The sequence below is a fragment of the Ammospiza caudacuta genome, chromosome 2, assembly GCF_027887145.1.
Source record: "Ammospiza caudacuta isolate bAmmCau1 chromosome 2, bAmmCau1.pri, whole genome shotgun sequence".
NCBI classification, from domain to species: Eukaryota; Metazoa; Chordata; class Aves; order Passeriformes; family Passerellidae; genus Ammospiza; species Ammospiza caudacuta.
The window spans coordinates 121,854,603-121,870,220 of NC_080594.1; the positions used below are offsets into that span (position 1 = coordinate 121,854,603).

The following is a 15,618-nucleotide window of genomic DNA, read 5'->3' on the forward strand; positions in this document are numbered from 1 at the left end:
AAGAGAACCCAGTATGACCCCAAGATAAATAAACACCATCACTAGTTTTATTAAAGGTACTGGAGTTAATTTGGGCATGAGGTGCACATGCAGATGGGAGAGAGGATGCTGCAAAGGCCACCACAGCATGACCTGAAGGGAAAGAAGCACATTCCTGTCAAGGAGCTGAGGAAAACGGCAGTAACAACAAACCTGTCAGCCCAGAGGGGACCAAACCCAGTGACTGTCCGGCAAATATCTATTACAGGGATGCCAACCAGCATGGTGGGGATGGCCAGCCTAGCCTCAGTGCTCTGGAGGCTGCAGAACAGCTCTGATGGCAAGAACAGTTACAGATATAGTGTAACGAGGAAATGGTACAAAACATGCTGCTGGTGGCTGAAGGCAGCTGTGGCAGGCTAACACCAGGCTCCACTCAAGGGAACGTGGTGTATCAGACCCGCCTGGGCTAGAACTCAGCTCTGGAGCTCCCACACTAGCAAGGGACAGGCACAGATGCTGTGTGACAAAGGAGTGAGAGACCAGCTGGCTCAAGGGAGCAATGGGCAATGGCTGGAGGTGGCACAGCAAGGACAGTCAAATGGCCTTGGCAATTGCAAGGACATGGAGGAGAAGATGTGAAACAATGTTCAGTGGGAGTGCTTTGGTGGGGGAACCAGAGCCTCTGCTGTAAAAGGAAGCTCATTACTAACTGTAAAGAAAGGATGTAGCTGTGTGGGCAGCAGCAGGCAGGGAGTACCAAAGTGACACAGACATGAGGGGCACCCTGCAGGTCAGAATAAACACCCTGCAGGTAAGAACACTGGTTTCAGCAGACCGTGGGAAGAGTGGAAGTCTCTGTGCAGGGTATCTAGGACAGGGTCAGCTGTCTAAAGCCTGGAGAAGGCAGAACTGCAATTGTCAGTTCTTTGGACATGAGAACAGGTGCAGGGTCATCCCTTCCCATCCAGGTTCTCCCTGTGGATTTTAAGGCTGGATCAGCAGCTGAGCAGGAGCAGAGGGGGCTCAGGGATGAGGGCGGCAGGGGATGAGGGTGGGCAGAGGGGCTGCCAGGCATGGATGGTGTGCTCCAAGAGCCGAGTGCTGTGCAGGTGGCACGGGGACAAGCGGAGGGGGCGTGCGGGGACAGGAGGGGCTGTACCTGCACACGGACGATGGCTGTCGTGCTGCGGGGCGCCGTGCCACGGTCGCTGGCCGTCACTGTGAACAGGTACTCGGCGCGTTCCGCCCGCCGCAGCACCGCCGCCGTGCGCAGCTCGCCCGTGGCCACGTGCAGGCTGAACCGCTCTGCCCAGGCCCCTGCGGACACAGGGCAGCGTGGCACGGGGAGCACGGGCAGGGTGCCAGGGAGGGAGCGTGCTGGGGGATCCCGGCAGCGGGCACTATCGCCCGGGGCACGGCTGCCGGGCAGAGGTATGCTGCTGCCGGGCAGGGCAGTGTGGGTTTGCTGCTGCCGGGCAGGGCAGTGTGGGTTTGCTGCTCTGCAGCTCGTACCTATCAGCGAGTAGGTGATGGTCCCGTTCTCCCCCTCGTCAGGGTCCTTGGCCTGCAGGGAGGCGACCAGGAGTCCCGATGGCTTCTCCTCCAGCACCTGCAGCACAGCACAGGGAGCAGTTGAGTGGCACAGGGAACCGCTCAGACCACCCCACTGCCCCAAGGCATTGGCATGACTCAATGAGCTCTGCACCATCCTGCACCAGCCCTACACCTTCCCCACAACACAGACTCCCCACAGCACCCACAGTCTGTGCTGAGGCTGGGAACACAGAGGAGCCCACGGCAATTGGCCAGGGAGGTCCTGCCTGACCAGCCCTCCTCCCCTTGTGCCCTGTTTAACAACCCACTGGGCAGGCTGGGGGCACACGGAGGAGGGCACTGCTTCACCCTGCTACACCCAGAGCCTCTGCAGGCAGGGCTCCACAGCAGCCCTGCTCCTCCCTGCCCCAACAGACACCTTCAGCTGGAAATGCCCATGGTGAGCCCTGACAGCCCAGTGCCAGCCTCCCTGCCCACAGCCAGGGATCTCCTCAGCTCCCACAGTTAGCCAGGGAGGTTTCCCACCTCTGGAAGGGCAGCTGGCAGATCTTCTGGGGCTCAGGTACCCCAGCCTGGGCCTTTCCCCTTCTCTCCCTTGTTCCTGGGTAGCACTGCCTGTGTGTTGGTACTTCAGACCCTCAATTTATGCCAGTGCAGCACAAGACCATTGAGACATCAATCACACGTGCTCAGATAACCTTGTGTCCTCAGGGGAGCTACCTCCATTGCCACTGAGACCACACATTACAGCACTGCACCCCTTTTCTGGATAGCTGTGGAGCTGGATGCACCCCATCACTGTCCCCCAGCCCCTGTCAGGTTTGAGACCACAGCCTGTGCTGTGCCTGGGACACAGCCCTGTCCCCCCTCCAGCACACATGCTGGTGGAACAGGATTCCCACTCGGCACAGGCTCTGCTGCTCCTTCCACCCCAGCAGAGGCCAAATTCCCACCTCAAGGGGACAGACCTCACATTCCCAGCCCACCAGCACATCTTGTGGCAGAGACCACCCTCCCAGACCCAGCTGTGCAGGGCAATCTGTGCCACTTAATGCCTTTAGGAAAGGGACAAGTGGAATCCAAACACGACTCTGGAGAAGAGGGCGCAGGTTTCTGGGCAGAGGGTGAGGGCCAGAGCTATTGCCCAAGCTGCTGGCACTGAGCTGAAGCCCTGGGAGGGGAGACCAGAGGAGCTGGACTCGCTCAGCCAGGCCAGGCAGTGCTGGGACTGTGCTCTGTAAACACTGCGAGAGGGAGGGAAATTCCAGCGAGAGAGGACAGCTTTTTAAGCAAAAACACAATATTGGCACAAGAACAAATGAGTATAAAATGGTCAGAAATTAGTTTAGGCTGGAAATGAAGAGATGTTTTCTAGTACCAGATCAAGGAATCTGGAACAGCCTTTTGCAGCAGTGATGGAGACACAGACCTAAATATAGCCTGGCCCTTGATGAAAGGAAGGTCTGCATGGACACCTCGACGTGAGGCCACCCTTCAGAGGCCCCTTCCAACTCTCCCTGCCACAGTGGGGCAACATCCGCCCCACTGCCCCCAAGCCAGACTTGACAGGCCCCTGCTCCTCCTCTCCCTTCCAGGAGGAGCCAGAGCCCTTTGGGAGAAGCCCTTGAGCACAGCACCCTGCTCGGACACGCCAGAGGAGCTACAGAGCAGCACCCACATGTACCAGTGCCAGCCCAGTCACACAGACAGGAGCAAGCAGCAGTGGCCTTGCCCATGCACGCTGGCAAGACAGAGGCCCTGTGGGCATAGCTGGGTCTGCCCACCCTCCCCAAAGGCTGGTCCAGGCTTGCAGAGCCCTTCTGGGCACCAGCACAGCTCCAGCAGGGCTGGCAGTGGATGCAGAAATGCGAGGAACATGGCACGTATGGAACAGTCCTCCTGTGAGCTTCCCCGCTCCCAGCCCGCTGTGGCTCAGACACTTCCTGAGCCACAGATCATCCTATTTGTGCTCATCAGCCTTTGATGGATTTTTTCCTTTCCATGAATTCATCTAGTTTTGAACCCATGCAACTCTGGACAATGATTTCACAATTTAATTACATTCTGCATGAAGAAATGCTGCCTGTGTTTATTTTAAACCTGCTGCCTGGTCAGTTCTTATGGAGCTGCCCAGCCTTCTGTTATGGAAAAAGCAACTTCTCATTTCCCCATGACTCTGTGCACACCTTTGTGATATTCCTGCAGCTTTGTCCATGCCAAAGAATGTTTTATTCCTGCTTGGAGCCATTATCTGCCAAAGATCCCGTTAACAACCTTTTCTAAACAGTTTCTATCACTTCTGCTCACTTAGGAAATGGAACCAGACAGAGAGTGTGGGCAGAATCTGAGCTGTGGGTGATGATATTTTCTTTCATTCTCTGTTTCTTGTCTAATTAAACTCAACGTTTGATTTGCTTTTTTGCCTGCCCCGAGCCTGGAGTGGCACACTCACAAAGCTCCAGGCTGAAGCAGCCAGCTCAGAGCCCACCCTAAGTGCCATCTGTGCTGCTTTCCAGCAGTTTGCTTAGCAGCAGTGACCTCATGTCCCATCCTCCTCCCTGACCCAGCAGTGGAACCTGATCCTCCCACAGCTCTTCACAGGGAGCCCCCACCCTGAATGCTGTGAACAGACCAGTGACAGCAACACATCTTTGGGGGGATACAGCAAAACCCCAGCATCAGGGGCGTGCCCTCTGTGAAAACAGGCCCTGTGCTCTCTCCTCTCTCCTAGCAATCATTCCCTGGAGCATCCATCGCTGCAGACCCTTTGCAAGCTCCCCCTGTACTGCCAGCACATCACCAGAGCTTCACCTCAGCACGCCACAGCTGTGCTCCAAGGTGGACACAGAACCCTCCTCTGCTCTGCCTGAAGAACCCTGACAGGAACGTGCCCTGAGCACGTCTGCAAGGAATCATGGAGTTTGTGTTATCATCCAGTTTCACTTCTTCCTCCCAGCCTCTTCTACATCCAAAACATGGCCAACAGTGGGCTGTTATGGGACTCCACCCTTCTCTGCCTCTGCTTCCAGCACCTGCAAACCAAAGTGCCCAAAGAGGTGTTTTCCCACAGCTGCTGCAGCATTTACCCGCCCTCAGAACCCTGAGCCCATCTCAGCCTTGTCCTATCCCCTGAAGGAGGCATCTGCTTTCATGGTCTCTTTGCAGGAGCAGAGCCTTCCCAGGCTCTGGCAGGGCCCTTTCAGCATTGTGTGCCCCCAGACACTGCAGATCCTGCTGTGTGGGATGTCACACGTGTCCCCACGAGGGCTCCTGGCAGATGCCAGTGGGGCAATGATCGCAGAGCCCACCCAGTGCTCCCTCAGCCAGGCTGTGCTGGCTACTCCCTGGCCTGCTCTGTTCCCAGAGCCTTGCTCAGAGACAGGGCAAGACCCACTGAGCCCCCTTTGCCTCCTCCAGGTCTGGGAGAGGTGCTCACCCCGGCCAAGCCCTGCCAGCAGCTTTGCCTCAGAGCAGGGCACGCCAGGAGATGGCTGGGCAAGGAATGGCTGCACCCCAGGATGGAAAGGAAAGGAATGGTGCAACCCAGGATGGCAAGGGAAGGAATGATTGCACCCCAGGATGGGCTGGCAAGGAATGGTGCACCCTAGGATGGCAAGGGAAGGAATGATGCACCCCAGGATGGCAAGAGAAGGAATGGTGCACCCTAGAATGGCAAGGGAAGGAATGGTGCACCCCAGGATGGCAAGGGAAGGAATGGTGCACCCTAGGATGGGCTGGCAAGGAATGGCTGCACCCCAGGATGGCAAGGGAAGGAATGATTGCACCCCAGGATGGGCTGGCAAGGAATGGTGCACCCTAGGATGGCAAGGGAAGGAATGGTGCACCCTAGGAAGCCAAGGGAAGCAGCAATGAATGGGGAAGGCCTGGCTGGAGCAGCAGTGTCCCCAGATCTCATGTCACCCAGGTGCCTACCAACACAGTCCTCTCTGCTCTGACCTGTCTGGGGTGCCCAGCTCAGGCAGGACGTGTCCCAGAGCGTGGCTGTCACCATCGTGGTGTTTGTGGACCACCCAGAGCCAGGGGCTTTGAGCACACAGCCTGACGTACAGCAATGGATGTGCAGAGAGGGCCTGGCTGCCCAGCCGTGGGCTGCCCCTGCTCTGTGCCAGGCCCTGCTGCCCATCCTGCTGCTCTGCCGCTGCCAGTGTTCCTCAGGTGGTGCCACAAGCCCTCGCTGGGGCAGCTCCCCTGCCAGCTCTCCTGAGCAGCCCCCATGAAGCTGGGTCTGCAGCACATGCAGTGCCCAGGGACTGCTGCCACCAGGCTGGGCAGGGAAAGCTTGGCTGGCAGGCACAGCAGATCCACTGAAAACTCTTGTGTGTGCCAAGCCAGCTGGACAACACCCTGCTCACCACTGTTTACCCTGGCTCTTCTCTGAACCTGCCTCAGGTTCAGGCTCCTTTTGCTGTCCCTCCCTACAGGCACGTGTGAGCCAAGAGCTCCTGCCCGCTGGCCAGTCCCGATTGTGCCAGAGCCCCCCACAGCCCTGCCTGCTTTGCGCACCAGGATTTCTGCCCTGCCCAAGGACATGCCCCTCCTGCCACATCTCAGATTTATCCAACTGTCCTGGCTGCTGCATGGATCCAGCTGGTGCCTGCTCATCTGCTACCCTGAAGCTCTCCTGGGTCCCCCTGCCCACCCCCTTTACCCAGCAGTGCCCCCACAGCCAGAGGCCACCAGGCCCCATGGGTGCTCCAGCCTGCAGCCCTACCTGCACAGAGAGCTCCTGGCCGCTGCCCACGTGCAGGAAAGCAGGAGCGTTGTCATTCTCGTCCAGCACAGTGACATAGATGGTGCCGGTGGCACTGCGAGGCGGCGCTCCCCCGTCCTGCACAATCACCAGCAGCTGGAAGTTGGACTGCTGCTCCCGGTCCAAGCTGTGCTTGGTGCTGACCTCTCCTGTGAGGGAGAATCCCAGAAGGGTTTGGGTTGGAAGGAACCTTCAAGCCCACCTTGTTCCACCCTGCTGCCACGGGCAGGGACACCTTCCACTATCCCGGGTTGCTCCCAGCCCTATCCAACAGGGCCTTGAATGCTTCCAGGAACGGGGCAGGCACAACAAGTGAGAACACTGACGAGCAGGGACCCAGCTCAGCCCACAAGCTGCATTAGAGCCGAGCCTGTGCTCAGCTGTGCTATTCAGCTGTGTTGCTGGAGCCCAGCAGTGCGGGGCGGTAAGGTGAACATTCTGCTGCTGCATTGGCCCGGCTGCCATCACTGCTGCCCTGCCCTGGGCGCTCTCAGCAGACAGCCCCACCTGGGAGGCCGGGAGTGCCTCACCTGTCTGTGCGTGGATCAGAAAGTTGGGGTCGTGCTGGAGCAGGCGGTAGGTGAGCCGGCTGTTCTGCCCGGCGTCGCGGTCGCTGGCCATCACCCTTCCCACGGCGCTGCCGGGAGCCTGGTTCTCAGACACGGTGAAGAAGTAGCGCTCCTCGCTCAGCCGCGGGGGGTTGTCGTTCTCGTCGGTGACGCTGACGCGCACGGTGCTGGTGCCGGTTTTCCGCGCGTCCGCCGCGGCCCCGGCGCCGCCCACGGAGGCCAGCACGGTCAGCACGTACAGGTCCCGCGTCTCCCGGTCCAGGGCGCTCTTGACGTACAGCCAGCCGCTCTCGGGCACGATGCCGAAGCTGGCGGCGTCCCCGTCCGCACGCAGGTGGTAGGTGAGGGCCGCGGGCTCCACATCGTGGGCCAGGGCCCTGACCTGCAGGAAGCGGGTGAAGACGGGGACGCCCTCCTGCACCTCCACGCGGTAGGTGAGAGTGTCGAAGATGGGTCCGTTGTCGTCCTCGGCCTGCACGTGCACCAGCAGCGTGAAGGTAGAGCTGAGCTGGGGAACGCCGCTGTCCCGGGCCGCGATGGCCAGGCTGTAGGCTGAGACGGCCTCATACTGCAGGGCCCCAAGGAGCCGCACGGCCCCCGAGGCACGCTCCACGACAAAGGTGCCCTCGCCCCCCGAGAGCAGCTCAAAGGCCACCTGCCCATTGGCGCCGCTGTCGCGGTCCTCAGCCTGCAGGGTGTACACCGTAGCGCCGGGCTCCGTGGCCTCCGGCAGCAGGATGGAGTCAGAGGGAGCTGGGAACGCCGGCGCGTTGTCGTTCACGTCTGACACGGAGATCTTCACCCGCGTGTTGCTGTAGGCAGGGGGAGAACCGCTCCGGGCCTGCACGTCCAGCACCAGAACTGCCTGGGACTCGTGATCCAGAGGCAGGCTGGTGCGCAGCTGCCCCGAGGCCGAGTCGATGGAGAAATAGCCATGAGGGTCCCCCGAGGAGATGGAGTAGAAGATGTCATCAGCATGACCTGTGGACATGAGACAGAAGGAATGAGGTGCCACCCAGCTTACTGCCTCAGCCCTGGGGTCACAAAACTGTGCTCCAAGGGGCGCAGCAGCACAGTGCCCATGTGCACAGCCCCCAGGTGTGCTTACACACTTGTGTGAGCACAGGTGCTGAGCCAGGTGCACACTCAGGTGTGAGTGTGTGGAGCTCTCAGAGCAGGGCCGCTCCATGAGGAAGTGTGGTGGATGCTGGACCCCAAGGACGGTGTGGGGACAGGGAAAGTGGCAACATGCAAAAGGGACAAGGCCATACCTGGCGGGTTCTGGGCCTGGACAGCCCCCACAGTGGCGCCCTGTGGCATGTCCTCGGGCACGCTGAAGAAGTACTGAGCTTGCTCAAAGACAGGGGGTGAGACTGTGCCCTCCACGATGCTGATGTTTACCCGGGCATTGGGCTGTGCCTGCAGGCCCCCCCCGTCCTGAGCAGAGATCACCAGCTGCACCAGGGTGTTGGCTTTGCCACTCAGAGACCATGACAGAGAAATGACACCTGAGGAAGAAAGTCATTGATGCGGCATTGTGCTGCAACCTGGCTCCAGGGGACAGACCAAACCACAAGGTGGAAAAGACAGACCAGAAGGGGCAGAAAACAACGTGCATCACAGTGGGAGCCCACCACGGAGGAGCTGGAGTGAATGAGTGGAGCTCTCCCAGGAAAGCCTCCCCAAATCCTCCGCACTTTGTCTTACAGCCAGCTCTGAGTTTAGTGGTGGTACAGGCTGTGGGGCACGAGCCAGAAGGCAGGTCTAGGGAGAGGGAAAGGCAGGGAGAAGGCTTCCAATCTGGGGCACAGGGTGAGTGTCATAACACAGCAAGCAGGCCTGGGCTGGCAGACAGGGTCTGGGAGGGGATATACAAGTGAAGGACCATAGTTGATAGGCCTTACAAAGGAGGTGGCCCTGCATTAGGGGGTCTGGTAGGGCTTGTCACCCTCCCAGTCACCTGCTGGGAATTGAGAAGCAGTGTGCAGATTCCCCAGTGCACCCTTCTGTCCTGCTGAGAGTCCCTGGCATCACATACCCATGCACCCACTTCCCCAGCAGAAACTGCTTTGGCTTTCACCAGATGCAGCCAGTGAGAACAGTGGGATCAAGAGTGACAGAGTTATAGAGGAGAGTTAACTGAGCTGGAGATGAGGGGACTGGCAGGGACAAGAAAGGAAGCAGGATACAGCTTGATCATACAGCTGATCATACAGCTGTGTCATCAGCACACAAGAGGAAGGGCACAGTGAGTCGGAGATGGGGAATGGGGAGAAGAAGGTAGACAGGACAAATGAGGAACACAACAGGGAGCAGTAACAAAAGTCAGGGACTGAGTCTGGGAAGGGGTTACCAGAGGCTAAGGAAGTTTAGCAGGGAATGATGTGGCAGGGAGAGGAAGAGACGTACTCTGGAGACAGGCTGCACTGCTGAGGTGGCCAAGCAGGGACACTCAGGCTGGTTTTCAGGATATCTCCCACATCGCAGCGCACCAACGGCTGCCTGCCCTGGCTGCCCGAGGGCTCACCTGTGTCCTTGTTGAGGGAGAAGAGCGGGGGCGAGTTTCCCCGGACGATGCGGTACGTCACCCTGCCGTTGAGGCCCTCGTCCTTGTCGTGGGCAGCGACGCGCAGCACGGCCGTGCCCGGCATGCTCTGCGTGCTGATGCTGGCGGCGTACTCCAGCGGGTAGAACACCGGCCGGTTGTCGTTGGTGTCCTCCAGGAACACCTTCACGTACACCATGGAGTTCAGGCCGCCCTGCGGAGGCACGGGGTCAGGGACAGCTGAGGACAGCAGCACCCGGCACAGGGCTGGCTCAGCAGCACTGCGTGCGCGGCCTCGGCAGCACTCACCCCGTCCACTGCAGTGATGGTGAAGTCGTAGGCAGCCGTGCCCTCATCGCGGTCCAGGGGCTGCACCGTGCACAGCTGCCCCGAGTGCTTGTCAATGCTGAACTGCGTGGGGGTGACGCTGCCGATGCCAGAGCCGATGGAGTAGGAAAGGGAGCCGAACGCACCGCTGTCTGCGTCTGTGGCTGTCACCTGTGCGAGAGAACACACCACCTGAACAGAACAGAACCAGCCAGAGCCAGCCCAGCCCCACCACCACGCCCTAGTGCCACCTTGTGCTCCATGGCACAGCCACCATGCCACCCTCAGAGCTGGCCATCACAACGCAGCGCGACAGCAACTGTGGCTCTTGTCCCAGACCGGCCACTGCTTTTCTGCAGGACATGCAGCAGCCCCGGCACCTCTATTCCTTCTTTTCTGCAAAGACACTCAGGATGGGACAGGAAGAAAGTCACCCCCCTGTCACCACGGCCCTGGCTCTGTCCTGCTCTCCGGACTCTGTGTCTAGCAGCCCCAGACAGGGCATGAGGATGGAGGGTGGCACTGCCCTGTGACAGTCCAGTCTCACGCTGCCTGTAGCACAAGAAGTGCACCCACTATGACAGACGTGGCAGGAGGAGGAATGCTGCTCCCTGCCTGCCCTCCCCAGCTCCTCCTTCGGGCTCCCACAGAGCTCAGGCCAGCAGAAACCAACTCCTGACTCCACATCCCTGCCCACAGCTCCTCCACCAGCTGGGAACTCCAGGGAGAGCAAAGCTGGGGGACAGAGCTGGGGAAGGCAGCTGGGCCAGGCCCGGGTGAAGCGGAGTTCAGGCCTCGTCAGCCACAGCTCCTCCCCGCAGCAGCCATGGGGCCTCGCTCATGGAGGAGCCAAGCCGAGGGCCCAGCTGGGGGCTGCGAGCCGCGCACCGGGATGCAGCAACCCGGGCAGGACACAGGGCCTGCAGGGAGCAGTCACTGGGAATGGGCCACCCCGTCCTGAGCAGCAACGGGAGGCAGCACCTGCGACACCCCAGCAGCCCTGCTGCCGTGGGGCTGCCTGCAGGGAGAATCTGAGACCACATCTCCAGCGAGCACTAAGCTCCGGTGCAGAGGATCTGCTCCCCAGCCCTGCAGCAGCTGCCAGAAGAAGCACCATGGAACAGGATCCCCCCTCCCCACTCCAGCTGCAAAGCGCTTGGAAACACAGGTGCTGTGACAGAACTGGGTCAGGAGGCACTTTGGGAAACTGGACCCTCCTAGAGCTCACCATCCCCCTGCCTTACCGACTCAGCCCATCTTCCTGGGGAGCTGCTCAGCAGAAACCACAAATCTGACCCTGCTGATATCACTGGAGGTCATCTGCAGGTTACCAGTACAGTGGCTCCATGCTGCCTGTCATTACTGGGGTACAGCCCTGTACCCACACCCTGTGTGCCTGTATGGGATACAGCCCTGTACCCACGCCCTGTGTGCCTGTGCCATTCCTTGGGTCAGCTGCCAGATGGAAATGCATAACCAGCTGGAATAGGTACTATATGGTAAATGAAGTTTTTTCTTTCCTTCAGAATGAAGTATTTCTGACTCTGAAGGTTATCCAAAATGCACATCAGCTGCTTTAATCACTATACATCCACAGTCTTTGCTGCAGAGTGAGATAGCAGCGGCAGGCGGCTCAGCCCCGGGGCTCTGATGCTTCCAGAAGAGTCTCCTTTCCCCACCATAACCATCTTCTGATGGCTGCCCCCCTTAGGAATACCCAAAGGGGGAATACCCAGCTTCCTGCCACAAGACCTGGGCCAGGTTTCAGGAACAGGCAAGCAACAGATGAGCTCTCACTACTGTGCAGTGCAGCACCACCTCCCTGGTGGCTTCCCGGTACCCAGAGCCATGTTCCAGCAAGATAACTGGTGGAGCCAGCAGTCTGGTATCAGAACCAGCCCTGGCTGTGCAGCCAGGACAAGGTATCCCATGTATCTACTGCTTCACTGCCCCATCCTGTGGTGGGACCATCTGTGAACTGCTGGTCCAACACAAAACTCTGCCCAATATGAGCCTACACAGCATCTAAGAGAGGTGACATCACTGGTGCCACCACACCTGCAGCCCTGCACCTGGTTCTTGTCTCCCTTGGATGGGAGATGCTAAACTGGTGCCTAGAGAGAAGCCACAGGAACAGGAAACACCTGCTAGACCAGGTCATGGTGTTGGCTGAGTTTGGGGCCACTGGACACTTTGCTCCGTGCTCTGCCACTGCTCCCCAGTCCCAGCTCCCTGCCTGCAGACTGCTGATGTCCCATGTGTGAATCCCATGGGATGGGGCTGGCTGACTGCCCGCGGGCAGCCCACGCTCAGCAGGGCCTGGCACGAGAGCCAGGGGCAGCAGGATCCCCAGTGCAGCTGGGTGATGGCTCCTGGGGACTCCTGAGAGACACCACAGGGACCACCAGGTATGGCAACCACCTCATTCCAGCTGCACGCACTGCTGCAGACTCAGAGCACACACAGTTTGAGACAGGGACACATTTTTAGCTGCGAGGGCAATTAGCCACCAAAAGGGCTCATTAAGGCCTGTGGTGAGTTCACCACTTCTGGAAATTTTTAAACCAAGCATGGACATTTTTCCAGGAACTTTGCTAGAAGCTAATGCAGGGCAGCCCCAGGCTCTGTATTTAGCATCTGCCCCAAGTCTTGGATCCACAGCTGGTTTCACTGCAGCTCACTCATGAGACTCTTGATGTTTGCCTGAAAAATAGAGGGAAACGGGGTCGAGCTGCCTGTGGAACTGCCCAGGAAACTCTGCACTGGGGCTGTGCCAGTCCTGCTGCTCCCTAGAATGTGTGGGAGCAGGAGCCAGGGCTCTGAGCCTGAACGGCGGCCCCGCTGCCCTCTCTCCTCTGACTTCTGAACGGAGCCCGCCCCGCCTCAAGGGCTGTAAGCACAAGGACACCAGTGCCCTGCCAGGAGGTTCCTGACCTGAAGCTGCCAAGGAAGCAGCAGTACCTGAGGAAGCCAGGATCACAGACCCCCGGTCTCACAGAGATTCCAGAGCCCCTGCCAAGCTGGGGTGGCACGCAGCTGGATCTGCTGTTCCTAGAAGGGACTGCTGACTGGGGATGTGGCAGCTGGCAGCAGCTGTGACTGCAGTGGCCATGCAGCAGCAGATTCAGGATCCTAAAGGGAGTGAGGAAGAAGAGAAGCAGAGTACAGACCCTGGATTGCAAGGCAGAGTTCAGCTTTTACAGGGAACTGGTCGATGGAAGGGATCTCGTGGGAGGCAGCACTGAGGCCCAGGGCAGCTGAGGAAAGCTGGCAGGCCTTCAGGACAGCACACTCAGAGCAGCCCATCCCAGTGCTCAGGAAAACACAGAGACCTCAGCAGATGGCCTGGGCTAAGCAGGGGCCTCCGGGCTAAGCTGCCATGCAGAAGGTGGTGCATGCTGAGAGAACTGGACTGTGCAGCCTGGAGAGGGGGAGGCTCTGGAGTGACCTCACTGGGGCATTTCAGCACCTGAAGGGAGCCAACGAGATGGAGAGAGAGGCTATTCAAAAGGGCCTCAAAAGACAGGACAAGGGAGAGCTGCTCCACACTGACAGCAAGCAGGTTTAGGTTGGATATTGGGAAGAAATTCTTCCCTGTGAGAGTGATGAGGGCCTGGCACAGGGTGTCCAGAGAAACTGTGGCTGCCCCTGCATCCCTGGGAGTGTCCAAGGCCAGGTTGGACAGGGCTTGGAACAACCTGGTTGAGTGGAAGGTGTCCCTGCTCATGGCAGGGGTTGGAAGGAGATGATATTTAAGGTCTCTTCCAACCCAAACCATTCCACAATCCTTTGAGATGGGCATGGAGGCAAGACAAAGAGTAGGAATCTATAGACACTGCCAGGCATGTCAGGCTGTGCCAGCAAAGTCAAAGTTCAAGCCTGAGTGTGCCAAGAAGAGCCTCTGCACTGTGTTGGCAGTGAAGGCCTGAAGAGGAGCCCATTTCTGAGTGTGGATTCAGCAGCAGCAGGCACAGCTAAGACTGGGACACTCAGTGCCTCCTCCACCTCGGTCCCCACCAGCCTCCCAGGCCCCCATGCTGCTCAAAAGGCTTCAGAGAGCCTCCAGAGAGGGGTGAGGAGAGAGCCAGTATTTCTTTGGAAAGATTGATCCACGTGAATCCATGAGACTCAACAGGCTGCATCAATGGAGGCTGGCAGAAATGGATTTGTGGGGCTGCTCTTTACATGTGGGAGCAAAGCAGGGGAGATCCCCGACACCTGGAGGAATGCAAGTCTCACATCCCACCCTCAACAAAGGCCAAAAGGATCATCTGAGGGTCTACGCTCTCGTCAGCCACACTTTGGGCCCTGGGAGAATCATGGCATGAGTCTTCTAGCATGTTTTAGGCCACATGAAAGATCCTGGAAGGGAAGAGCCATCATTGATTGACCAACCTGTGTGCTCTCTGTGGTGTTTGGATCTGGGCTGAAAGGGCTGACAGTGTGGGTGACAATTGCCTTGACTTTGGGAAGGATTTTGACACCTTCTCCCACTGTCCTCATATCCAAGGCAGGATGTTGCAGTTTGGAGGGCTGGGCAATCGGTGGGTGAAAGACAGGTTGGGAGGCAGGCTCTGGGGACAGGTTCATGAGCAGTGAGGGAAAGGCTCTGCATGAAAGTGACAGAAGAAATACTCCATTTCTGTCAAAAATGCAGATGATGCAGATGAAAAGGCACATGCCCTTGAGACCAGAGGATGTGTTAAGGAACCCAGGCATGACCCCCATGTTTTGAAGACTTGGTGGATAGGTGTAGAAGAGGCTGCTACCGTGGCAGGGTTTGGGGATCACATCTGGGCTACTTTCAGCCGAAATCACTCACTGATCAGTGCAATTACATGGGAACGCTGCTGTTGGCATCCAGTTCCCAGCTGGGTTTGAATCTGGCAAGGGATGTCCAAGTCAACAAGAAGGGCTTCTGTAAGGACATTGGTGACAAAAGGAAGGCTGGGTAAAATGCAGGCCCACAGCTGAAGGAGATGAGGGACCTGGTGACACAGGACATGGAAAAGACTGGGGTACTTAATTCCCTCTTTCCCTTACTCTCCACTAGTGAGATGGGTCTTCAGGAGCCTCAGGTCTCAGAGAACAGGGGGAAGCACATCACCATCAGCGCCAGGCCCTTCACAATAATCATCACGTTTGCGAGGTGCCTGAAGACTGTGGGAAGGTAAATATCTCCCATCTTCAAGAGCAAGGCAGGAGGACCCAGGTAACTACAAAACAATCAGCATCACCTTGATCCCTGGGAAACCGATGGAGCAGCTACTCCTGGAAACCATTTTTATGCATGGGAAGGACAAGAAAATCATCAGGAGTGGTGAGCACAGTGTCCCTTAAGGACAAATCATGCTTGATCCACTTGATAAATGACTGACCTGGTGGATGACAGAAAAGGAGTGGATATTGTCAACCTGAAGTGCACTAAATTCTTTGACACTCTCCCCCATGAGATCCCCATTCAGGTGAAAACCAGCTGAAAACCAGCTGAATGCCTCCTGTGCAGAGAGTGGTGGTCAGGGGCACAATTCCTACCTGGAGGCCAGCAGCCAGCAGTGTACCCCAGGGCCGGTCCTGCCTGCAGCCCTGTTTGGCACCTCCATTAATGACCTGTTTGATGGTGCAGTGTGCACCCTGAGCAGTTTGCTGATGGCCCCAAATTGGGAGGAGTGGCTGATTTGCCAGAGGGTCATGCTGCATCTGGAGCAACCTTGAGAGGCTGCAGGGAGGCACGAGAGGCCTCCTGAAGTTCCTAAGGGACAGTTCTGGCAAAGCTCTGACCCGGGGAGGAAGCAATGCCCTGCAGCAGCAGAGGCTGGGGGCTGCACCCTGGAGAGCAGCTCAGCAGAGAGGGCCCGTGGGTGCCAAGG

General features: G+C 58.3%; 1 protein-coding gene across 1 annotated transcript in view; it reads right to left on the reverse strand.

The window, feature by feature from the left end:
* The window catches only part of DCHS1 (dachsous cadherin-related 1), a 41,663-nt gene that overhangs the window by 11,509 nt on the left and 14,536 nt on the right, over positions 1–15,618 (reverse strand). The window contains exons 3-9 of the mRNA XM_058824882.1: positions 9,731–9,919; positions 9,404–9,635; positions 8,148–8,384; positions 6,838–7,857; positions 6,269–6,456; positions 1,495–1,591; positions 1,142–1,299 (exon numbers count right to left, since the gene is read on the reverse strand). Of these exons, the coding sequence (XP_058680865.1) occupies positions 1,142–1,299; positions 1,495–1,591; positions 6,269–6,456; positions 6,838–7,857; positions 8,148–8,384; positions 9,404–9,635; positions 9,731–9,919 (2,121 nt within the window). The remainder of the gene's footprint in view (positions 1–1,141; positions 1,300–1,494; positions 1,592–6,268; positions 6,457–6,837; positions 7,858–8,147; positions 8,385–9,403; positions 9,636–9,730; positions 9,920–15,618) is intronic.